Here is a 25,766-nt window from a genome sequence, read left to right on the forward strand (position 1 = left end):
CGACTTGACTGAATTATGACAGCCACAAAATACCACACGGCTCTTGGTAACATATCAACTAGGTGGGCCCTCGCATCACAGTAATATCCTTCCACATGAACTTGATACGGCCAAGACGCGTAATATAAGAAGTGACATCCCATTGTATACTGTTTACGCCGAATATTTCGTGAGGTTTTTATATTTGCGAATTTCGCGAGTCAGCTGCTATTCGCTAAATTAAAAACACACGAAAATATTGACTCCAATGCCAATATGAATGTGACATACGTGTATACATTTCTTCATTCAGTACAGGACTCCATGATTGCGAATTTTACCACTCGCGAAATTGTCGGGAAGTCCCGAATCGCAAAAATTTAGACTCGTGAAATATATGGCATATACAGTATACTATATTGGAGTCCAATGGAGCATGATACTGGATGAGTTATTACCCTCTTCAGCTAGAAGTCTTGGGCTGGACTTGCATCTTGACAAAGCATCATCTCTGATTGGAATTTAGATATAGCACTACCCTGTCAAACAACTGCCACGATTCAAATGCGCTCTCTGGGTATGTTCATGCCATTCGCAGCTACGTGTAGGTGAGTAATAATATCATCTGTGAATGCTACATACAAAGTGTTCATAAAACATGGAAGGTAGAGACAATATGTTTATATAGAAGAAAGACCTGATGTTCAGATGTTCTACTCTCCAATGAATATGTATTGGACTCCAATGTGGTTATCAATCACAAATTTAATAACAAAGAGAAATTGATAAGTCCTGATTTGCAAAATATCATGCTTGTAAAAGATACAGTAGACACAAGATATATGCATTATACATATTTCACAAGTACAATGACTTCTCTTGTGGCTAAATTTGTGACTGATAACCACAGTGACAGAATAAGAAATAAGCATTCTCTATACACAAGAAGAAGTTAGAATGATTTCCCACCATCAAGGCGATATGCATGGCATTTCCGTTATGGGAGATAATATTCTGGGTGTGATATTAAGATCCCAAATATCAATCCGCTCGCAAACTTTGCAAAAAATAGAAACGGCACTACAAATTTACGGCGTATACATTAATGACAACAGAGGTTGCCCTTCTACACACAAGACCGACTCCCTAAATTTTGTATTCAGAGCAGTAAGGCATATTCCCCAAAGACTGAAAACATGGAATATTTTACACTTCATGCACTATACAACAGCACACGAGTAAAAACATGCAAACTTCTTTCCCCAACCCTGGTCAGTGCGAGAACTTTAGAGGGGGAAAAAAAAAATCCTCCGCTACAGTGGAAGCAAACCTTTGTAAATGTGTTCCATCCTCATGATGGGCCAACAAACTTTCCTCTTGACTTTTAATACAAGTCACTTCCATAAGAGGACTGATTTTTTTTTTCAAGGAAAAATGAATAAATTAAATCAGTATAAACTGTTCTGACAGGAGGAAATAAATATAATAATGATAATAATAATAACAAAAATTATTACTATTATTATACTGATAAGAATTAGCAAAAATACCACTAACAATTGTTACTATAATGATAGTAAATACACTTTACTGATCTATGCCTTTTTTTTTTGTTGACAAACACGAAACATGATATTACACAGAAATGCTCCCTGGTATATTCTGTCTCTGTATAAATGTTTATCGGAAGTCAAAAGGTCGTAAGTTACAGTGCTCCAGGCTGAGGTGGAAAACCAGAAGGTCATCATCATCGTCTTCTCAGTTGCTATGATGACCTTCTGGCCCTCGAACCAAATGCCGTAAGGTGACGAGGCTCATCGGCCTCGTATCTGACAGGGAGGGTCAGTCGTCTCTCTTGACAGGGACGCAAAGGGTAAGATTCCGCGCTTCATCCAATTTATGTTCCGCATCCCCGGCAAATGCGACAACGCACACAGAACAACATCACCACCACCACCAACCAAGGACATCCTGCCGCTAACGATGACTGCAACAAATGACGGAAAAAACGTGGCACTGACAGAGGGTGTTTTTCTTTCGAAGGTGGCTGCCAGTGCATCGTAGGAATCACGGTTTTGGTAAAATGCAACTGGGTGCAACAGCTGCTGTGCGGTCCAGTCGTCGCGAGCGATCGCATCGGACCAAGGGAAGGCTGTCGGTAGAACCAGTTCTCCTATTGCCTGGGAGGGGCAGGCGGCTGTCCTCTTCTTGTACCTTGAAGATGCGAGAGAGAGGAGGAGGAGGAGAGAGAGAAACAGAGATATATGTCACACGATTGAAATGTCACTGGAAAATTTTTGAACCCCATATTGGACTCTAAGTCCCATATTTGACTCACATAAATGAATGCCTTAAGCGACAACTAATGTTTGACTGGTTATCAACACATTCCATACTACCATCTTCATGCTTACTCAAGAACTCCTCTGCCCGGTTTCATAAACATTTGGCAGTATCTAGTGCATGCTATGAATGCAGTCACCATGGCAACAGACGACAACCAATAAATTGAAAGAACTTCCAACGCTACCTTCACTCCAGATTACTGTCAGCTGCACTTTTTACTGATCACTTTGTGACATGATGAAGTGAACTTACAAATAAACATACTTCTGAAGAATTCAACACCCATTCTTCGCACAGATGACTCCAGCTGTCTCATGCAGGTTGCACTTATGACTTTTAGACTTGGAAGTTCTCACCCATCTCATCTATTTAAAGAATCCCACCTCAGGTTATGCACTACGCTGTCAATGGAATCTTTCTTCTTGCCAGTGTACCTGTTGGATCATTTCATATCGTTTTCATGGTAGTGTTCAATTGAAGACAGCTTTAACCATGGCAAGCAATGACGGGGTAAGAAACTTTCAGCGGGTAGAGGGAGCTGATATTTCAATGTCGCGTTTGATTTATGGTCTATTAGCCTTTTCAAGAGGCAAGCAGATGATTTTGAATTGGCACTTGTACAACACTGTTAAAACTTGCACAATGATATGCCTGTTATTTCATCTTTCTTTGTCTTTTCAAACCAAAGTAATGACAAAGGTATTGCAAGTTACAAGTTTCAAAACTTGCAGTTGACTATAAGAATGCAAATATAAAAAAAGAAAAAGAAAAGAAAACAGAATGAAATTATAGCATTAGCTTTAACGCATTTCATCAATATTTTGCTGCTTACCTCATTTCACCCTCAATTTGCATTTCACACACTTTGGACATTTCACACATGCAGAGAATTTACCCTAGTTGTTCACTCTGATATCCTCACAAAAGGTTTACAATGCATGTTCCTGGTGGCTTTTACCAAGATGCTTAGCAGCCTTTAACATTGATTTTCAAGCCCATTCCTAAATGTCACCCAATGCCAAGTTTGTGGCAAACTTTTGGCCAACTCACGGTCTGTTACTATTGTATGAGAGGACATGAAGAGTGGTGGAGGGGTACAAAGCGTATCCAGGCAATTACCCCCAGAGGGCAATTACCCCCCCCCCCCCCCCCCCCCCCCCCCCCCCCGGCCAAATACTGGTTGTTGATAAGGTTAGAGTAAAGATTAGGGTTAGGGTTAGGTTTAGGGTTAGGAGTTTGGGTTAGGGTTAGGTTCAGGATTAGGATTAGGATAAGGGCCAGGGGAAGGGTGCGGGGTAATTGCCCAGGGGGTAATTGTCCTAGACCCAGTACAAAGGCATGATGGGAGGGGGGGCAGAAGGGGAGACAAAGAATTATTAATTGGTATCTACATTGTACTCCCCTGAACCATTCCCCTCCCATTCTGTCTGTCTGTCTGTCTGTATATCTCTCTCTTCCTTTCTTTCTCTCAATTTTTCTTTCTCTTGCTCTCTTCCCCTGCCTTGTATTTCTATATGCACATACACACATCCACACAGACACAAACAAAATGATTTTAAAAAAAATGACAAATGGTATTTCCACCTTTGCAAAAAACACAGTTTGCAAAAGGTTGTAGAATCTGTGGGAAGAAATTGGTTAACAACAACAAATTTGGTGCTATACATTTCTCTGTGAGGTGCTGTAGGGATTAGCTTTCTGAATACACTTGTGAATTCTGAACTCAAATCAGACTGGATACTCAAATATTTCAAAATTGAGCAGATTAACGATACAAAATATCTTTCAAAGAAAATTGCTTCTCCACATTCAAGTTAACTTCGATCAATAGAGTAACACTAAATAAACAGAATGATTTGTAAGAAAAAGAAAGTTAAAGGGATAGTACAGTATTGGTGGAGATGAGAATTGGGCTTTTAACTTTTTGTGAGATACCAAGAAAACACTTATGATATAGTACAGAGCATACCATTTTAAGAGGAATTCAAAGTTTATTTGATGAAAATCAGGTTTGGAATGACTGAAACATCCAAAAACAAAGTAAAACAAAGCGATCGTATTAAAGTGTGGGTCCCACACTTTATTAGAATCGCTCTTTTTTGGATATCTCAGCCATTTCAAAACCAATTTTCATCAAATAAATGTTGAATTCCTCATAGAATTACATGCTCTTTCATATTTCATAAGAGGTTTCTCAATATCTCACCAAAAAATGTTAGAAACCTGAAATTAGGTCTCAACAAAAACTATAAGATCCCTTTAAATCGGACCCGAATACAGCATTTAATGGTATGCAGAGTTTCATATGCTATTAAACAGTGGTATTAGTGACAACTTTTGTATGCAAAGTGAATGAGGTAAAGATGACTGACTCACAGCTTCCCCACTTCCTTTGACATGGGAGCATCATATTTTGGGTTGATAACTTAGCAACAGTGCCAGCCTCCACTCTCCCCACCCACATATAGGGCCCTCAGTGCCAAGTTACTCCAACTCTACAAGCAGTCATTTGTCGTAACAGACAAAATTTATTCTCGTTCCAGTACAAAAAAAGGAAATTCAGTGAACTTTTGTCTGGCAGCGAGTGACAGAGTTGTGAAGCGACAAAATTATCACTTCCTCGAAATCGCACGTATTGCCAACAATACCACTGTTTCATGCACAGAAAGTCACCGTTGAGAGTTGCCAGTTACTTCCGACAATGGCGTACGCATGCTCGGCTTTAAAGTGTAAATCCACACCACGCTCACGATTGGCTCGAATAAACAGGGTTGAAATCAGATACCAGTATGGTGGAAGTTTTCACACAAATCAATCATAGCATATTAAAGAAAGTAACAGAATTACTGCAAGCATCCAATGTTTTCATAAAAACAGAGGTATAATGAGGAGTGACCATGCATTTAACTTGCTGTTGTGATGATGTCATCACCTAAAATATTCTCCCATTGAACAGTACACAAATCTGCATTCAATTTCCCCTTCAACGTAAAATTATTGATTTCAATACTTTTGTGTACAATCAAGTACTGGGACTGGGAAAGTTGTGACTTGTGACGTTATGGCATCACAGTCTTTTCCAATTTGTATGTATTTGGTGAAAGCGTGGAACTTTCAGATTCCACATATTTCTCAATTTAAGTCCGATTTTGGTAAAACTCCAATGATTCTGTACGTCCGATTTTACTCCATTTGTTAAAGTCAATGTGACGATAGTGTGGAGTTGCATTTTAAGTTCAAGGCATTCCGCATTAGTATTGAACATAGGACCTGTTGCCAACGAAAACAAAGGAGGGTACATCCTTTCCTAACAAAATATCAGTTTTAAGGGAACCAAACAAATAATAATAATAATACTAATAAAATTAAATAATAACAATAATAATAATAATAACAATAACAATAATAATAATAATAATAATAATAATAATAATAATAATGATAATAATAATAATAAAATTGAATAATAATAATAATAATAATGATAACAATAATAATACCGCTTAAGAGGATATTGTCTCGATCAATTGTAAGAAACAAAATGAATCAATGAACAAATGAAGACATGAAACAGTGCAGTATTCTAGATGATCTGAGTTTTTTTTTTCTCACATCATTAGACTATCATACACAAGAACTCATAATCAGTATAATATAAACTCATAGGATTATGACAAATGTCATAATATATGTATTAAAATCAACATTAAATGGGGCACTTCACAAAATATGTCAGTTCAGTGAATGCAGCAATATTTAATAGTAGAGCACATCAGTGAAGGTTGAGGAAAATTGGATGATCCATTCAATAGTTGTGAATTTTTAAAGTGGGAGTGACAAAGTGATGCCATCGCTGGATGAGAAGATTGCCAAAATTTGAGATGTCACAGCAAAACAACAATACAAAGAAAATACGTAGAGAATTCTGTATAATCTAACTTTTTCTAGCATGATGAAAGAGCAATTGGTTTACCTCTTTCAGAAAGCAGAGGGAATAACATTACCCTTAATATATGTCACCAATATATCAAAGGAAGGTATTTCAAATTTTGTGGAATTCTCTTTTAATATCTTTTTCTACATATTGTTATTCTGCAGTGATGTCACATACATTTATAATCCTCTCATCCAGCGATAGTCGCACTAAAATTTCAGAATTCATAACTTTTGAACGAAATGTCCAGTTTTCCTAAAACTGCACTGATGTGTTCTACTACAGTAATATTGCTGCATTGAGTCATCGTCCCCTTTAACCAATCCCAAATATGGTGTTAAATGAAGCAGTGGCGATTCGACAAGATCCTTATCACCACTAAACAAACTCTTTCATGATCTTCCTCAGATGCTGGTATCATATGCAACCAATAACAGACTTCTAGCTATATCGAAATTACTTTGGTTATCTGAGTAAAACTGAAAAATGTGCGAGTTATTGTCAAAAGCTTATGAGATAAAAGAAGACATGCAGCATCCTCAAATCCTGTAAAACCAGAAACATTCACAGCATGAAACTTTCGCAAGTTGCCAACCATAAAAAAAAAAATCATGAGTAGAGAGTACATGTGCTGGATTATGTAGACAAAAACTTTTGTGTGAATTCTACTTTTGCTAAGCATGGCTCCTTATGAACTTTGCGGAAGTTTCATGCACAAAAATGTCCTGGTTTTACATTAGACGGCAAAGAAAGAATGCTAACGTATCATATCATAACATTAAACTGCAAACTACATGCAAAAACATGAACAAAAGAAAAATGAGAGACCATGAAAATGTACCATATTCACCTAACGAAATACACCTGAAATTTAAAAAAACACACAATGCAAGAAAGTTTTGATTAGAAATCACGATGCAACAAAATTCAAGCACAACTTACACAATCAAACTAGGAACTGAAATACCCATGGCATTGAATTTCTATTGGAATCCAACAAAATGAACTCTCCCATGCCATGACATGACAGACTTGTAACAGTGACTCAAATTCGTTGTAATATTGCCCCCCCAAAAACCCCAAAACAAAGGGAATCACACAACAGTATGTAAATGTTTTTCTGGCAGTCTCACTTAAATGGTGAGTCTGGTAACAAGCTGGAAGTTGCTCAATAGGGAAATGAAACCATGTTAATTTTTATTTTCTATTTACATTTAGAAAACATGAGCCTGTTTCCATAATCCAAGATGTACTCGAAGATCATGAAATGCTTTAAGTTTGTTTTGACTGCCTCTAAATTGTGTTTTTTTTTCTTCTACGTAGACTGGAGTGTGGAATGTTAGTTGATAATGGTATCCTGTGCCGTTTCCCTGGTAACAGAAAGGATGAATGGGGTCTCAACCATAGCATTCCCTTCAAACAGATATTATTCTCATTCTCACGATACACTTCCACATGCGTTTCTCTGGGATCTGTACAGGCGTTCGGCAACCCATGCAAGGGGGGGGGGGGACACGGGGAGGGGACACTCACCATTGGAATGTGCGTTCACTTGCTCTGACGTAAAGTACATGGCAGAGTCTAATGTTGGGGAGGGGTGGATATTGAGATTGCATGGGTGGTGGTGGTGATGGGGGGGGGGGGGTGGTGGGCATGGCAGGGAGAAGCAGAGAAAAGGGGCAGGGAGGGCAGTGAAGAAACATTAATTGGTGAAGTATTACCAGAGGAGAGACATAAGAACTACTATGGTATACCCTGGAATTGGCTTTACCTTGGTATAAACATCAGAAGAACAAGTGTCTTCCCTCTAAAACTCTCAAAGAGCACAGTGTTGGTAGCAATAACAAAAGATTTCTGTACACTCTGAAGATGAAACCATCTTTAGCATTTTTAAAACAGTGGGAAAACAAAACTGTTCAATGGAGGTATTTCTTGTGACTTCACATTATGTTCCCTCAATCATTAGTCATGGTAAACATGAATCAAATTGCAATATGAAAGAAGCATAATATACCACTATGAAAAATCATGTCACAACCATCGATTGCACTATTAAAAAAAAAAAGAAAAAAAAAGAAGAAAATATTACATCGATTCCATTCGATTGATGTCAAGCTACATTTTGAAAGAGTACTCCAGAAAGTCTGAATCATAGGGCAAATCCAAAATTAGGCTGTTTTAACCACAGACTTTTTCAAATATCTAAATTTGGATGGCAACGATTGTACATTAAAGATGAAAAGAGTGCACTGTCAAATGTAGGAGACCCCTTAAAGAGTTATCAGTTTTGCTTGGTAATGCATCAAAAAATAATGGCTACTCAGAGTAGCAGGGGAAGAAGAAAACTAATGATTTCAGTGACTTCTTTATGAAATTTGTTTCTTTATTCATATGACAACAAACCTGACTGATGGTGTTTGAAAACTATTGCTAGTCATTTTGGATGAGCCATAAGGAGCTTGTATTGAAATATCATATAAATATACAAACAGGAAAAAGAATTATCATTTAAATGTACCCTTCTGTAGTAATTTGAATAAAATTTCCCTTCTTTTTTCAAACAGGCATTTTTTCCCTCTCTCTACTGTAGTGTGAAATTAAATGTAAAGCATGCATAAGGATTCAATCTTGGAAGTGTGCTCCACCCTGCTTCAGTACTCTACCTTATATACTGTCTCTTTTTCTGTTTCCTTTTTTTTTGGGGGGGGGGGGGGGGGGGAGGGGGTCTTGTCATCTGTGGTTTTGAACATTCTATTTCGGATCTAAACCTTAACAGAGGTGTGCAGCTGTAAGCTGTAATATGCTTCCACAGTCTTGACATTGGATCAGCTACAATGTGGAAGCATATGAATGAGACAGGGCATCCTTCTGCACTCTTCCCAAAGGGATCATGATGATGGAGCAGGGGTATCACAGTTCTTTCACTTCCCACAGGTGGCTATTAATGCAGCTCTCCAAAATAGTAGCAGCAGCACCTATGGTTAAGTACTCCACCTGACTAAACGAGGGATAGGGAGATACATGTGGCTGGTGAAGATTTGTCCAATGTGCTGCATTATTAGAAGGTGACCATCAGGGCATCCTTCCTCCATCTCCCCCCCCCCCCCCCCCCCAAAAAAAAAAAAAAAAAAAAAAACCACTTTCAAACTAATAAATGTAAACTTGACCAAACAAACAAATATAGTGTTGGCAATGGTACCCCTCCATCAAAATACCCAAGTTGTTTCAGGCCTACGATGCCTCTGCTTCCAAACATTTGCTCATGTTGGCTTCAAGTATTCACTCAGGAATCACTGTGGATCAATATGTGTGCCCACAAAATGTCAATCTTATTCTTAAGGTTCCTTATTTAAGTCCATGCAGTACACATAGTTGTGCCTCTGGGCAAGACTATATAAAGAGTTTCATCGCAAATGGGCTAAACATCATTTTTGCACTTCTTAAAGCAAGTCCATCATGAGATACAACGTGTAGAGCAAAACAAAATTTTTCCAGTGATATCTCACTTGTAACATAACAAGGAATATTCTTGAAGCTATGATTACAAATATCTCGAATTTCCTTACTTTTCTCTTTGTTTTTAAAGCAGCTTTTATATCTCAACTTCACAAGAAGAGATAAAACTCTTCATAAAATATTCACTGATACGGAAATGAGTGTTCACTGCTGAACAGACAGGGTTCATTTGCACATTTTGTGCTGATGAAGCTCTGAAATACCTGTGATGTGGAGAAGACAAAATACACCTTTGAGGAGAGCAAATTTGTATGGAGACCTTTGATGTTGGCTTGTAGTGCAGAAACAGTTAGACCTACTTTGGTGATAACACAGATGCACAGATCACTACATTCAATTTCCTGTAGGACGATTGACGTGCACAGACGCCCTTACATTACCATATATCCTGCCTACACTGGCCGTTTCCTTGGTTCCTTGAAGGCAGTCTGTACATGACAGGTTTGCTAGCATTGACAGAGAAATTTGTACCTACATATAAAGAATTGAATGCCTTTTTTTTTCTCCACCCATTTATTTATATTTTTACCTCGTGGGACGGATACTCACTTTGCCTGTTCTGCTGCTTGCTCGGGTACGTCTTTTGGGTCTTCTTGAAGGGAGGAGGATCGGGAAAGCGAGTTTGTGGGTGGAAGTTGAACCGCCCCTCAAAGTTATCTGTTGTACAAGAATGGTGACGGGAAAACACAGAGATATATTAATTACTGTTATGGGCAATTCCGTGAAAAATGTTACCCGAGGGTGGAAAAATGAAAATCAAGGAACAACTTTGTTTTACCCTGGAAAGTATTCAGGAAGGGTCATATCAAACTGATATAATGAAAAAATTTGGTACAATTTGGAAAAAATGTAATTTTTTAGGTATTGAAATTGTGTGTTTTTTGTAAGACATTGCAGAAAAATTCAGTATAATTTGTATGTAATTCTTCTGAAGTAGAAATTTTCCCTATAAAATGACTTTCAGGCAACCATTTTTATGCTGTGATAAAGCTGATGACTCATTTTCACATCATCCTCCTTGGTATTGAAAGAAACTAATTCTTTTTTAAAAGATGAGCATTTCAATTTTTTGAATTTTCACCTCTTTCAAAGTGTAATGTCCGTAACGTTTTAGATGTAAAAGTTCTTGTAACTCACTGTGTTTTGGGCTAATTTTGTTCTAAATTCAAATGCAAAGCTAAAATGTGATATCACACAACATGTCCCCACAGTTTTTCGGGAACCTGCATAATTCCTTTTAAAAAGCGTTACGGACATTACATAACCAATGCGTTACGGACATTACACATTTGTGGCAAAAGTATTAGCTACATATGATTATTAGGAATAGCTTGGATTCTACCCTACAATATTGATATCTGTTACAATGAATGCCCTAGCCCTTGCATGAAAATTGATTTGGGACTTTACTCAGCAACAAGTGCAATGTTTAAACAAGGTTTTGACTAATCTTCTGCATTCCTCTACAATCTTATTTCTTGTGTCTACTTATTTCTCCCATCAAATATGTGTACATGGATGCAAGCTATCTTTACAGCAACAGCATATCAAGTTGAGTAATTATACTATGATGGCAAGAATGTATGTTAAAACAATGTTAAAGAAGAGAAACAGTCAAAAACATCTCTGGACAAGGCCTTTTACACAATGTATGATCAGTTGTGGTCTGACTAGAAATACTGTACAGTCCAACCTCAAGTTCTAACCATGTCCTGAACGGTAGCCATCTGGATAAAATGATATTGCTGGTTAAGGGAGATAAGCCCACGCATGACACTTGTAGGCAAATTGTGTAGGACATTATTGACTATTCAATATTATAATGTACATGAAAATTTCATGTTTTGTTATTCAATAATGTGGAAATCAAATTGAATGTGAATGAAATACACTTCCTCATTATTCCTTCTAGCAACAGTATTTTGGTTGTTAGAAATATAATGTTGTACCATAGCGAACATTTATGTCCTGAATCACAATTATCTTGTAAAGAATTAAAAAGTGATATGTACTTTTAGTCATATTTTGCACCGAATTATGCAAAAAAAAAAAAATAATGTGCCTGTCCCTATCTGGATAATAGAGCAATCCAGAAAAGTGATTGCTGGATAACTGAGGTTGGACTTTATGTAATGAGGACAGTCCATCGATTATGAAATTTTGAAAAGACAAGGATCCATGAATATTTCCTTGAGTGTAGTGAAGGAGAGCCATTTTTAGAACAGGATGGAATCATTAGTATTAGACCCTCTCCAACAATTGGTCAAGAACACCTTTCTTGCTTCCAAGGTGATTGATTTGGAAGCAGAATAAACAATGTTCTCCAAAACAGACTTTTCTGACCCTGGAAAAGACTGATGTACTTCAACAAACTGTTGGGGGAAAAAGAAAGTAAAACTAAACATTCATTGTGTAAAAATACATACTGAGCATTTGTTGAACCATTATTTTATTTGATTTTGATTATGCATTAGTTTTGATTAAAATAAAAATTGTTTATTCGTGCAGAGTTATGCTCAGTGATGGCTATGTAGATGTGAATAAAACGTGTAATGTCCGTAACATTTCTTTAAAATTACATTTTGAGTAATTAAAAGTTTGAATATCATATTAGAAAGTCAAAAGGCTGAGCTGTATGTTATTTATAGATCACAACTTTATTGCAGGCATTAAATAAGTTGATTAAATTCCAATATGATAGAAAAGTCAACAAATTGTTAAAGTAGGGGTCCATACTGACCAAATAGTCCTCAAATTGGCAACTCCTGAAATAAAAGATCTCCTGAAAGGGCTATAGTAGCATTGTCCAATGTGTATTGATTACCATCCAAGTGAAAAGGATAAAAAATATTAATATTTGCATGTGACTCCTGCCACTTGATGAAAGTGGACAAATCTGTAATGTCCGTAACGCTTAGAATGTAATGTCCGTAACACCACAATTATGGCTATAGGAGGTACATGTGCCATCTGTTTCACTGAATTTGATTTTATTTTCTTTAAACATTTCTTTACCTATCAATTTATTCCTACATTGGTCTAATCATGTGCTTAAACTCACAGACTTTTCAATGATTGTATAGGCATGCAAAAAGTCATGTCCAAAAAATGTAATGTCCGTAACGGCCAACATTTTATGCAGTAAGTGCCATATGATGTGGTGAAATGGATTGAAATTTTTACTGTTTATGATTTAGCCTCATATGTGAGTGATTCCATTGTATGAGTTCAGAATGAAAATATTTTGTTATCTTAATGACCTTTTGAAGTTGCAAATTTTGTCTGAAATGTAATGTCCGTAACGCTGGAACTGCCCTTATCAAAACTAAGGCAAATCACATCCATGCGAAGAACCTCAATTACTTGCTCTTTTTATCTGCCAGCCCAACAGAAACTCACAAAAGCTTCCATAAAACAAACAGTGAAGAAAGAAAGATTATGATAACATAGGGGTGAGCCCTAACGAACCTTCAAGATCAAAGGACAACTGTAACAGTTCGATTGAAAAAAAAAAGAGAAAAGGTCTTACCCCAGTGACTACAGGGATCATGAATGCCACTAAAAATAACCCTATGGAAATTACAATGAATATCAAAGAGATGACAGGATAGTATCTGGACTACACCAGCTGCCTTTACACTACAGCACAACTAAACATAGTAATGGTAATGGGATACCATTTTGTCCAGTTGCGACTGTTCTATGGTTTGGTGAAATAAACTGTGCAGATCAATAGCTTTATACAAATGTAGATATTTCATGCAGTAACACACATCCATTCAAGCTCAAGATCATGGGATTTAAAAAGGATATAAAGTTTTGGACATGACATTCAGACTAAAGAAATGAAATCATTGGATTGTAACTTATTGCAAAAAATAAACATCATATTAATTGAAGCTAAAAAACAAAAAACATCAGGGGACATTTATATACTCAAACAGCATAAATTCCTCTCAGAATTTTCACAATTTTGGAAAACCTTTATAATATGCTATTATGCCCCCAAAAAGAAAGAAAAAAAAACCCCACAACAACAATACACTTGAAAACTCTGATTATATTTGTTTACAAGATATGAGCAAATGTCATCACACCACAGTTTAAAAATCCAGTCCAATCCACAAATGTAGTACCATCAATTTGTTGTCCTCATTTTGAAAGAAGAAATTGCAACTCTAATTCATATCATGGGAAGTTTCCTGGTTAATTTCATACCAGCTAATGTGACTATTTAAAGGACTGCATGATAAAATAGTTTGCTTTGAGCAAATCTGTGTGCTAGTGTACTTGATACAGTCTCCTTTATCAAAATTTGCAAACAGATGTGGGGTTGGGAAGAACGCATCTATATATGAAGCTTTCCACTCCACTGACTACCAGTAAAAGGAATTTTCATTTATCGGCATTGTCGAGCCATGGCTCCACACCTATTAAAGGCTGACGTTTCTGTGTTATAGAGAAAAAGGAACAAAAAGAGCTATTACACAGTTCACTGCAACACAAAGGGTATGACCTTTAACGCATGGATTACCAGTTTATATCACACTGAATAGGCCTACACTGAGGTGAAATATTGATTTTGGAGAAACCTCTGTCCATCATGAGTAGACTTTGTATACTGCACATCATACATGTATATGACGATATTGCATGTGGACTGATAAAGTTGCCAATTGTACATTTTACGATTTTGGTAAAACTTGTTACGAGGGACATGCAAGCATGTTTCTTATAAAAAAGAAATTTGTTAATTTCAAACTGCTTTAGGTCTTTCATGTCTTTGGGGGATGAAGGTGAATTATAAAACTCATATGTTTTGTTTTATTTTGTTTTTTTTTTTATTTTAAGAATAAACCTTTTCAGTCAAATCAACTTACATTGGTTTGTTTGGTTTTGTTTGTTTGTTTTTTGCTCAACTTTAATGCTCTGAGGGTAACACATTGACAAGTGACATACACTGTGGCCCGAATTCACGAAGGTGGTTTAAACCTACAATGGTACAAATTTAGACCATAGTCTAAAATAAGCGTGAAATGGGCGTACTTTTGGTATGCGCGTATCAATGCGCATTTGCTACTGGACGTCTGTCTGCGTACGCAATCGTCAATTGTATTTCTGCAGAAGAAATTTGCATAAACTATGATTTGGATTTGAACAATCTTCTTGAATTTGGGTATTTATGTTTGTAAAGTCATTTTTGCAATAAAGCAGATCTCACAACAACATACATGTACGCAAAATTAAATCGGAGAAAAAGCAAAGGCAAAACCTAGTGTTTGTAATTAATAAATGACCACATACTGTTGTAGCATAATACTGCAAAGCAAATGCAAGTGAACTGTCTTGAATAGTATCAAATTTCTTCTTCTTCTTCAGATTAAGTCTGCCTCCTTCAATAGACTGAAGATTCTTGCAAATTTTCACCAACACTGTATGCTTGTATGCAAAAATAATTGTGAAACTACTCTCTGTGAAAGGTTTTGACTCAGTCCTGGACAAAATTACTTGTGACATTTCCAGAAAGAGATTCATCACAGGTCAGTAGAGGGTGTGTGTGTGTGCGTGTGTGTGTGTGTGTGTGTGTGTGTGTGTGTGTGTGTGTGTGTGAAGAACAGGAACAGTTGGAACAGTGTGAGCAGATTTTCGGGAATGGATCACAAATCATCGCATTGCAGTGGCATGGCGACAGTCGTTGTGGCGCGTGCGATGATTAATCAAACTCATATTCGGCCGGGCTAAGTCGACTTAAGCCCAGTAGCCCCCTGCTCCAGTAATTAGGGGCAGGAAGTTTGGGGCACAATGGCAATCAACTTGACATCCGTACAAACTGTGTGATGTTATGAGGTTGATAACCATGGCAAAACGATTCACTGAAGAAATATATTTATGTGCATGAAATGATATGTCGAATATTACATCTCACGTCTCAACGAAAAGAGAACTTCCTGGGTTAGACATGGTTCCTGTACACCTACTGTCAATTCAATAACGTCGGATAATCGTTGGATTGTGTAAATGTCTATTAGCGTAAGGGTCTACAGTATATGTATGAAAAGATTCATATTTACAGTGTACATTAACCCGTTGAGGACGAGTCCCGAGTATACTCAGGCAGGTGTCCATGGGAAACACACATTGTAGCAAAATCAGCCCATCCTCAACAGGTTAACAAGATCAGAGGGCTAAAAAATGCTGGGAAAAGAGGCCAAACAAAATAACACAGCCTTATTCCATTACAAGGCTTTGACTCACTCATTCTTTTCTTTTCTTGTTTCCAGACAACCTGATATCTTCTCTTGCGTATATGTTTTTGTGTAAACTTGCTTCATTGTCTACTTGTGGACATGTTTGCAGCAGAATTACACAACCAATCATTAAAGGGTATGTACAGTTCTGGTTGAGGTGAGGATTTAGCTTTTAACGTTTTGCGAGATATTCAGAAATCACTCTATGAGATGTCAAAGAGCATGCAATTCTAATGGGTATCAAAAGTTTATTTGATGAAAATCGGATTTGAAATGGCTGAGATATCGGAATCCAAGAACAAGGTGAAACAAAGAGATCCTAATAAAAGGCGTGGCCTGTCGCCTTTTATTATTATCACTTTTTTGGATATCTCAGCCATTTGAAAACCAATTTTCATCAAATAAACGTTGAATCCTTCTTAAAATTGCATGCTCTTTCATATTTCATAGGAGGTTTCTCATTATCTCAGTTAAGAATGTTATAAACCTGAATCCCCACCTCCACCAGTACTGTATAGTCCCTTTACGACCGGCACTGTTACAGCTTCTTTATAAAGTACTAGTTCTGTATCAAGCCCAACACTAGGGTAAAGCCCCTTGGATTGTGGCTATGAACTTTTATTTCACTTTCTTCTCTATGAAGAGTTTCCTCAAATAGAGAGAGAGAGAGTGGAAATGACTCAAAGTAAAAGTATATTACAAAGATTCAATTCTTTCCTTTAGCAGTTTACAAAAGCATTTCCTCATAAGGCAAGATACTCCAAATAGAAAAAGAAAGTGGCAAGTCACTCCAAATCAACCTACATGTGATGATGCAGTTTCAAAAAAAAAAAATGTGCCGACATATCAGCCCACCATCAGTAGATGTGGTTGCCAAGCTGGCAGGTTATTGTCATCTTTTACGGTTTGATTGCCAAAATGGAATTTCACAGCACACACACACACACACACAAACCAAACAAACAAACAAACAAACAAACAAACGAAAATACTCACAACACAATTTCAAAATCAAAGCAAAATCTCAAATATTGGGTGGTATTAAACAGCCCGGAAATGCTTGTCCACTTTTCTAAATAATAATGTATAAATTTCCAGATATTGCTTTACACAGTGCCGTTAGGGTTCCTCAATCACAAGCCATAATAATCTACATAAATCTTCATCTGTAAGTAACAAGCTATAGACCTATTTGGTTTGGTTGAGCTGTCTTTTATGGTGATGTCAATTTCAGCCACACTCGGGGAGGCTTGCTTACCCCATTACATTATCATTTCTTCTCATTTTGGAAGCCCTCCCCCAACCCCGTTATGGCAAACATTTGTACAGTTCACTGTTTTTAAACCAAATTAATACAACTTGTAAATCTATACAATAAATAACATTTTTAGTCTGACAAAACAGTGTCTACCTTTGGATGTAATTTTGGAGGAAGCTGAGCAGACTCATTGAGGAAGATGACTGCTCAAGTTTTGGAAAGCAAAACTCACCACAAACTTCTATTCATGGACCACGATGTATGAGTACCACTTAAACACCACTTTTCCTTTTAATATCGGTACATACGGAAATGACTGACGTTACTTGAAAATTTACAAACCTACAAAATTCAAGTAGTGTTCATTTTGCACTGCTCAACAGGATATCGATGGGCTGAATTACAATTTGATATTTACAATACAACATGCATTTGAATGCATCAACATAAACAGTCAACCTTGCATAAGTCGAATAATCGCCTAAGTCAGAGGTCTTTTAAAATCCTCTTCTCTTTATACTGTATACACCATATATTTCGCGAGTCTAAATTTTCGCAAATCGGGACTTTCTGACAATTTCGCGAGGGGTTGAATTTGCGATTGTGGAGTCCTGTCCTTAACGGAGAAAGGTATGTATGTGCACGTCACATTCATATCGGCATTAAAGTCAATATTTTGGCGTGTTTTTAATTTCGCGAATAGGAGCTGACTCGCGAAATTCACAAAAATAAAAACCTCGCGAAATATTAGGCATATACAATATTCTATTGATTTTAATCCCTCATAAGTCGAATTTTCTCTAATTCCAAGCTTTTTCTTCAGTCCAAATAGATTCGACTAATAGGCAAGGTGGACTGTACTCTATATGTCTCATTTGGAATTACAAGATGCACTAATCAGAAAACCCTACAACAACAGCGGCTGCTCCTCTTCTATACCCGATGTGCAATACCAAGTCCCACTGGTGGCAACTCTCCCAGCACCTACCTGTTGAGTGCAAGCTACCCAGGCCATACACGTAGCCATTGCACCCGTTAAACCCCCAACGGCGATTTCCACTCATGGCTGCCGCAGTTTACTCGTCCTTTTTTTCTCTTTTTTTCTTCCGTCGGCTCGATCTTGAATCTCAGACGTCTTCCCAGTCACAATGTAACCCTTCCTCTGTCTATTTCTGTCTCTTCTTTATCCCCTGTGAGAACTGTGTTTCAAGCTGCCCACAAACCATACAACCCATACCAGCGAGTGAGACATATGAAAAACTCTCTTCACACACACACACACACACACTACGCTGGCTGAAACCCTCGCCACTGATGCAGCAAGACTACGGCACACACTCCACACATTAAGCGTGTTTAAAAAAAGAGAACAAAAATTGTGATACTTATCCAGCAGCCCTCCTCACCCCCCCCCCCCCTTTACCCCCTTACCCCAACAACAATCCCCGTTCCCCGGTAATATCCTGTCTGTGTGCCCAATCAAAGAGAATGAGAGTGGGTGACCTCACAGGAAGTGAACTGGGGGAGGGGGCCATGTGTAAGCCATGTGTTGAGTGCAGAAAACATGACCAAAAGAAGCACACGCCAGCTGTCACTATTCTTCTTTCTTGGCTGACAGCCAGTGTTTTGCATATAATACGGAGTCGAGCAGCGCCACAACGCCATTTGGTCCAGCCGGCAAGAATTATTACGTGGCAACCCTAGTGTCTGCATGGGAACCCAATCCCGATATACAAATGCCTCGTTAAACAACTATAACACCATTACTTGGCAGCATGTGTGGAAAGAACAATCAATAAGACACTAATTATGAATACATTCCTTCTTTCACACTCACTGTCCCGGCCCTCCCCCCCCCCCCCTCCCCCCCCCCCCAAAAAAAAAAAAACCACAACAACAACAACAACAACAACAACAACAACAACAACAAACAAACAAACAAACAAACAAACAAAGATAGAATGAAAGAAAACAAAATTCTGCGTACATGAATATACATGTAGGTCTTGTTTACGTATATCTGTAAAACATTGTTATGTACACAAATTATTTGTGTGTTGGTGTGTGTGTGTGTGTGTGTGTGTTTGTGCCTCTGCTGTATTCCTGTGACTTCCCTTAATTTTCTTTTCACACTCTTATCTTTTTTTTATAAAGTGAAGCAGCTTTTCCCCATCTCCTCTCAAGTCTTTAGGCATGTCTTCAGAAATTCAATAGTATCTGATGGTATTTAATGAAACCATGGATTGCCATCTTAATGAATAACAAGTCTAAATATATTTCTTGACACTCTATCTGCTGATAAAAGAAAAAAAGAGGTAGCACTCGTAAGACAGATTTTTAGGGGAAAAATAATTCTTATTCACAAATGTCGCTTATCTGTCTCATTACATTTAATGAAAATGATACTGTTAATCAAGAATGTCAAAATATTTACCACCCCATACAGCTAAGAGTCAAGCTCCATTCACAAACGCAGACCTATGCATATCGCCAATTCCATGGACTACCTGGTACCACAAACTGGTGTACAGTATCTTACACAGCGCCCTCTTCAGGCAGAAAACTTAAAGGCCAGGACATCTGCTGCATGAACCTGTTGCCCTAGCAGATCACAGCTGTGAGGGAGCTATTGTATAAGTTACCCCTTTTATCCATAACAGCAAACTCTAAGCCACACATTTTTGAGAAGAAAGTTTCATTGTATACAGTTTGAGGTTACATTCCTCACATTATATTCATTAAGAGAAATTTGGAGGAAATCGGTTTCACAGGATTGGGGATGGCTACAACGGTAAGATATTGGAGCTATACACGTAGGTGTCAATACTGAAATATTTTTATATCAAATGTATTCTCCTTTACTGTCTATCAATTGAATGGCTTGAAGTCTAAAAAACTAGATATGGTCTGTTTTCCCAAGAGTATCCTGTAAAACCAAAAATTTTTTTGCAGCACGAAACTTTCATGAATTTCGTGAGGAGCCAAGATTTACAGAAGTTCTTGTCTACACAATACACTGAACACCTCAATGCCTGAAAAAGGCTGTCGACTTCAATTCATAAAAGCTATATGCCACACATACTTCTGGTTTTAGAGTATATGAAAGCCATAGTTTGGTTCCCCTCCTCCTTCTAATATCAAGTACTGGAGCGTCCCTTATTCAGTTTCAAAGAAAAATATTCAAGGCAGTACTTCATAATTCTATTTCTGAAAGGATATCCCGACCAGCTTCCGTCAAGTCTACTTTTACAATTCTGATATTGGAAGTTTGCATTTCCTGGTCAGAAGATGGAGCGAGCGCTTTCTGAGGTCACTTTATCCTGAAGTAACGAAGCTGAAACGTGTGGCGAGAAGTTGTGCAGAAACTCGCCAAGATGCCTTCTTTAGGACAAGAAAGTTTCTGTTTTAGTGTGCAAACAAATCCTGGTCTTGACTTCAATAAGGCACACACAAAATTTGGTTTAGGGTTAGGTTTAGGTTTAGGTTTAGGATTAGGATTAGGGTTAGGGTCAAGGGAAGGGTCCGGGGTAATTGCTCAGGGGGTAATTGCCCTAGACCCATTTTGACAGGTTGCCTTCTTATCCTGGACAAGAGGCCTACACAAGTTGCTGTGAGTTGCTTTCTCATCCCGAACAAGGCACCTACACAGGTCGTAGAAAATATGCCTTCGTGCTTTTTTGCCATGCAAAAGGCACATTGTAATATGCAAGTCCTAGCACGGGATTTCCTCAAAGAATGTTTCCATCTGTGTGCAAAAGAAAGTCCTGTTTTGAACAGGGACAATGACAAGAGCAAGAGATGGGTGAAAATTTGAACTAAAATGCTGGTTTACTACTTATAATATACTTGAGGCTTATGAAGGAAAGAGGGTTATGTGGCGGTCACTCAGTGGAACAAAGACAGAAAGTAACAATGACAGAAATTTTTTTTTTCACAAGTGCATTAGAGATGAGTAGAGAATATTCTTCCTTCATTGCATCTTTTCATGAAATGTGAGCCAACACCTACAACTGTGTATGCTTGTTCAGCTGTAAGGGGGTATGAACAGAAATACAGTGAAGTATAGTGTACAGCCCCTCTGTAGTGATCAAAGGTAAAAATACAGAATTAAATCACTATGACAATCATTTGATATCTTACTGCTATGATATTCATAACATAAGTATAATCTATATCAAATCTTATCTCACTGCCACAGCAAGTCAAGTACAGCATATCAAATACTAAAATAATTCATCCTAAGATATTAATTTTTTTTTCATTCCACCATTTCCAAGGTGGAGAAACTAATTTCATCATAACTTTGATACACATGCCATTCTGTTGACAAGTGCCTTATGTGCATGAAGTTCAATGGAACTTGACAGGGCTTCAGATGAGCAAGCCGCTTCTTTTTAATCACACCTCATACTTGTCACCACTGCCCACAGATTTTAATCTGCTGGCTCAATCTCCCTTCCCCGCCGCAGCAATATCCATTACGGCCGAGTTAGATCACCTTGCAAATTGGCCTGGACGGCACGTGCCATTCACATTCGGGACTGCGATCAAGCGCACTTCGAGGTACTGGCGGGACATCTGCCCAAAGCATTCCCCCACCCCTCTGAAGTAATCTAGCTCCCTCTAGTGCCCAGTATAATATAGCAGGTGCGAGTAAAGTCTTAACGGGCCATACCGAAAGCCTCCTACGAGGGGTGTCTGTGCCCGGGTGGAAATGACATATTCTCCTCACTCAATTAATTTTGGAGCTTAATGGCAATTGCAAGCCCATGGACAGAACCTAGTCAGTGAGTCATAAGTCTTTTTTTTTTTTCCTGGGGGGGGGGGGGGGGGAGGGGAGGAGCGGTCATACAAATTGTACATCAAGAAATTTCTGCATCACAGACCGTATTGCTGTAGGCATTCAGGTGAGGGTGTACCTGGGGGTATCTGGACTTTGTTTACATGTCCACAGAATGAACAGGGAATATCACTGAATATAATTGACAAAGGATATTAATATGGCATTCATGAGACAAAGAACTAAGCATATAATTAAGCGATTGCATTCTGAGCCAATCGAGTACCGTAAAGTTCCGTGTATAAGACGCACTATTTTTTCGTCGGAAAACGTTGAAAATCGGGGGTGCGTCGTATACCACGGGTACAGTCGAATCACGGAAAAAAATCCGTCATGAACACCCAATTTTATAAGGCCAACTTGGGGCCATGTATGCCCATCGACGTTTGGAAGGTAAGCAATCACTAAAACTTACGGATAAATGAGCGATCTTTCAATCTGGACACACACAAAAGCTGCAAATACGAGATAAACTTACATCGGCCTTGTGCAGTAACGATGTATCAATCTGGCCATAGACAACACTCAACAGCTGTAACAGCACTGCTGTAGGTCCTATGCTACCGATGTCAGTCTACCAAGCTACCAACAGCCAACCTAGTAGCTGGAATACGCGATGTACAGGTATCATTACTAAATTACCGATACCGTAAAACTTATCAATGTACTAGTATCAATATGGCCATAGACAAAAGCTGTAAAATACGGAGTAGGATCGACACTATGTCACCGTAAATATGAACGATGTGTGAAGCATGCATGCATATCCATGTCGTTCGTTTGCTCTTCATTTCATGAGGCCAGCTAGGATAGCATAGCTACACTGTAGCTAGCTAGCTAGCTAGCAAGTCTTTGTCAAAGGCAGCAGCTGCAGAGAGGCTCTTGCAATGGACTCGCGTGCACACAGCGATCGGATCGAAGCGCGCTTGCCCGTTGCGCGCTGTGTGTGCAAGTCCATTGCTCTCTGTGTGCGTGTGCTGAAATTATAGCAAGCTGCCTTTTGCAAAAGGCTAGCACTGTGCATACAAGCATGGTACAAGAGACACACATGTTACTGGTAACAGTGCATGAGTGTAATTACCGTACGCACCGTACGTCTTGCCGTATGATCCCTCTGCTACACTTGTTGATGTTTTTCTTATTTTTCGTAATGAACCTTCCAGTCTGACATGCGTCAATATGCGAGACACCCTCTGCTATGTATTAAACAGCAAAGATCGTGCTGTACACTCATGAGTACGATATGCATGACACATGTACCACGATTGAAAGGCGAAACAATAGCAAGTGAGTAGTACCGAGACAAGTCTCGCATTTTGCGTCTTCCATATTTTGCCGATGTCCGATGAATACCGTTAAAAGAAAATATAAAAGGAAACGAAAAATAGAGCAAATACATGCTGCATTCTAGGGAAATTTTGAGCTGAAATAATATGTATGACACTCGCAATATTTGCGTGGAAATTTTCGTGTTTTTTTTTTTTTTTTTATTTTTGGTCCGAAAGTAGGGGTGCGTCTTATACACGGGTGCGTCTTATACATGGAACTTTACGGTACATTTTATCAATGTAATGCGTAAAGTAACAGGTACAACTGAATTTTGTTTTATTTGCCTAATGATACACTTAAAACAAATAAACACACAGACACACATAACACTGAAGTATTTAGTTGTTTGAGTATCAGACATTAATCTACCAAAGGCTTAGGTCAAAATAGGATGGCCGATTCGACAAATAAATAAAATTGAATTACCTGATGTAAATGTCACAAGCATACATAGTGACGTCAATACAATTTTGTATGTATGTTGCCCTTGCATACCCACCTTTTAGAACTCTATTGCAAGGTGGTGTCAATATTAGATGAAGGGGAATATGTCTCTCATATGCAGTGCAGTGCTATAGTTGACTGTTGTTGACCTGACCATTACTTTTGAGATGCCTTCCTTCTTTTCAAACCCGACATTTTTGAAGTCTGAGAAGGGTTCCCAGTTACACCCCTATTTCACAGAGATCTTCTCTCATCGGTCACTCATCGGAAGCTAGGTTTATCACTTCCGGCCACGCACTGAAGTGTATCAGACCGCAGTCCTATCACTCCGACTTGTGTTAGTCAACCATCAGGTCATCATCAGACAAGTCTGGCGGTGATCCACTGACGCAAGATTGTCCGATGAGGCAGGATCATCCGATGAGGATCACGTACAACATGTCCGACACTCGCCTGATATTCGACCAAGTCGGATACATCAGACTGCAATCCGATACACTTCGGTGGGTGGCCGGAAGCAACGCTCTTCACTTCCAGTAAGTGACCGATGAGAAAAAATCTCTGAAATAGGGGTATAACTGACTATAAAGTCTCAACATGGAAGTATGTCAGGGCCTTAAATCCACTATCCAAGTCATTTTTGGGATGATTATACCGCATACATCATATATTTCGTGAGGTTTTTATTTTCATGAATTTCACGAGTCGGGTGCTATTTGAGAATTTGGGACATGCACTGTGCTAGGGCTTTCTATAGCTCAGTTGGTAGAGCACCGGGCTAGCATCTGGAGGTCTCGGGTTTGAATCCCGATGGAATCCCATTTTCTTTGCTCATATTTCCACTAATAAATTTAGGAACAAGTGAAAATATGAACTCCGATCCCGACATGAACGTGACGTGTAAACATAAATTTCTCCATTCAGTCCTGTACTCCACAATCACAAATTTATCTACTCTCAAAATTGTTGGGAAGTCCCAATTCACCAAAATTTAGATTTGCTAAATATATGCAGTATACAGTAACAAGAAGATGATTGTCCAATGGGGAGATTCGTAAGTGCAAGTTTTTCTTCATATCAGTCTACCCCGCCGTCCAGACTGTACTCTTAAGAAAACAAGCGCCTCTCTGGTTCTCAATTCAGTATACAATGTAAGCCAAGATTTTGCTTGGCAAAGCTCCAGCAAAGCATCTGTAATATACTGTAGGTATCATGACATGGATCACATTCTAATGGACAAGTATTCTTCACATCTTCTTCCTACCGATACTGCGTGCAGCCCAAGAACAATGACAACCAAGCTTTTGTATCCTGATACAGTTGTGAAACTACATGTCGCCACAGTGGTGGTCATTTCCTTAACCTTCAAAGGTATTGTGTACTTTTCTTTATGACTACGCGAAAGACTTTGCAATGTGCTATTGTGGATTGTTGCTTCACATTTTGGGTAATGGTCAACCTTTTTGTTAAATTGTTTCGTGTGTTTGTTAAAAAACAAAAAAACAAAACAAAACAAAAAACTTGTTCGAGCTCAAGTGTTCAAAAGTTCTGATGTTATATGAGCAAATCATGTTACAGTTTTGTACATTGATACTGAAATTTCCTGCAAAAATGATAGTGGCTATATACATAATTATTAGAAACATAAAACCACACTAACACAAAAATGGACAAACAGAATCCCTTCAGTTGGGTCAGTTCATATCCTCTCCAAACTGTCTTTTGGACATGTTACATGAAAAAGGAAAAATGCATGTAAGTCTGAATAAAATTAATTCAAATAATAACAGCAGATATAGCACATTATCTGAATGCGCGAAAATTTCAACACCACGAAAATTCCCACTTTTACAGTATTGTGAAGAGACTATG

The 25,766-nt window shown here is 38.2% G+C and overlaps 1 protein-coding gene across 2 annotated transcripts in view; it reads right to left on the reverse strand.

The window, feature by feature from the left end:
* Positions 1–1,668: 1,668 nt before the first annotated feature.
* Positions 1,669–25,766, reverse strand: part of LOC139733385 (uncharacterized) — a 72,005-nt gene continuing 47,907 nt past the window's right edge. The window contains exons 6-8 of one of the 2 annotated variants that reach the window (XM_071644215.1): positions 10,325–10,432; positions 7,793–7,840; positions 1,669–2,193 (exon numbers count right to left, since the gene is read on the reverse strand). In XM_071644215.1, the coding sequence (XP_071500316.1) occupies positions 2,153–2,193; positions 7,793–7,840; positions 10,325–10,432 (197 nt within the window). In that variant the 3' untranslated portion in view covers positions 1,669–2,152. The remainder of the gene's footprint in view (positions 2,194–7,792; positions 7,841–10,324; positions 10,433–25,766) is intronic. The other variant, XR_011711082.1, reaches the window with a different exon arrangement.

Source organism: Diadema antillarum, unplaced genomic scaffold, assembly GCF_040938485.1.
Source record: "Diadema antillarum isolate AM-2024a unplaced genomic scaffold, OU_Dant_1.0 seq00000474_RagTag, whole genome shotgun sequence".
Taxonomy (NCBI): Eukaryota; Metazoa; Echinodermata; class Echinoidea; order Diadematoida; family Diadematidae; genus Diadema; species Diadema antillarum.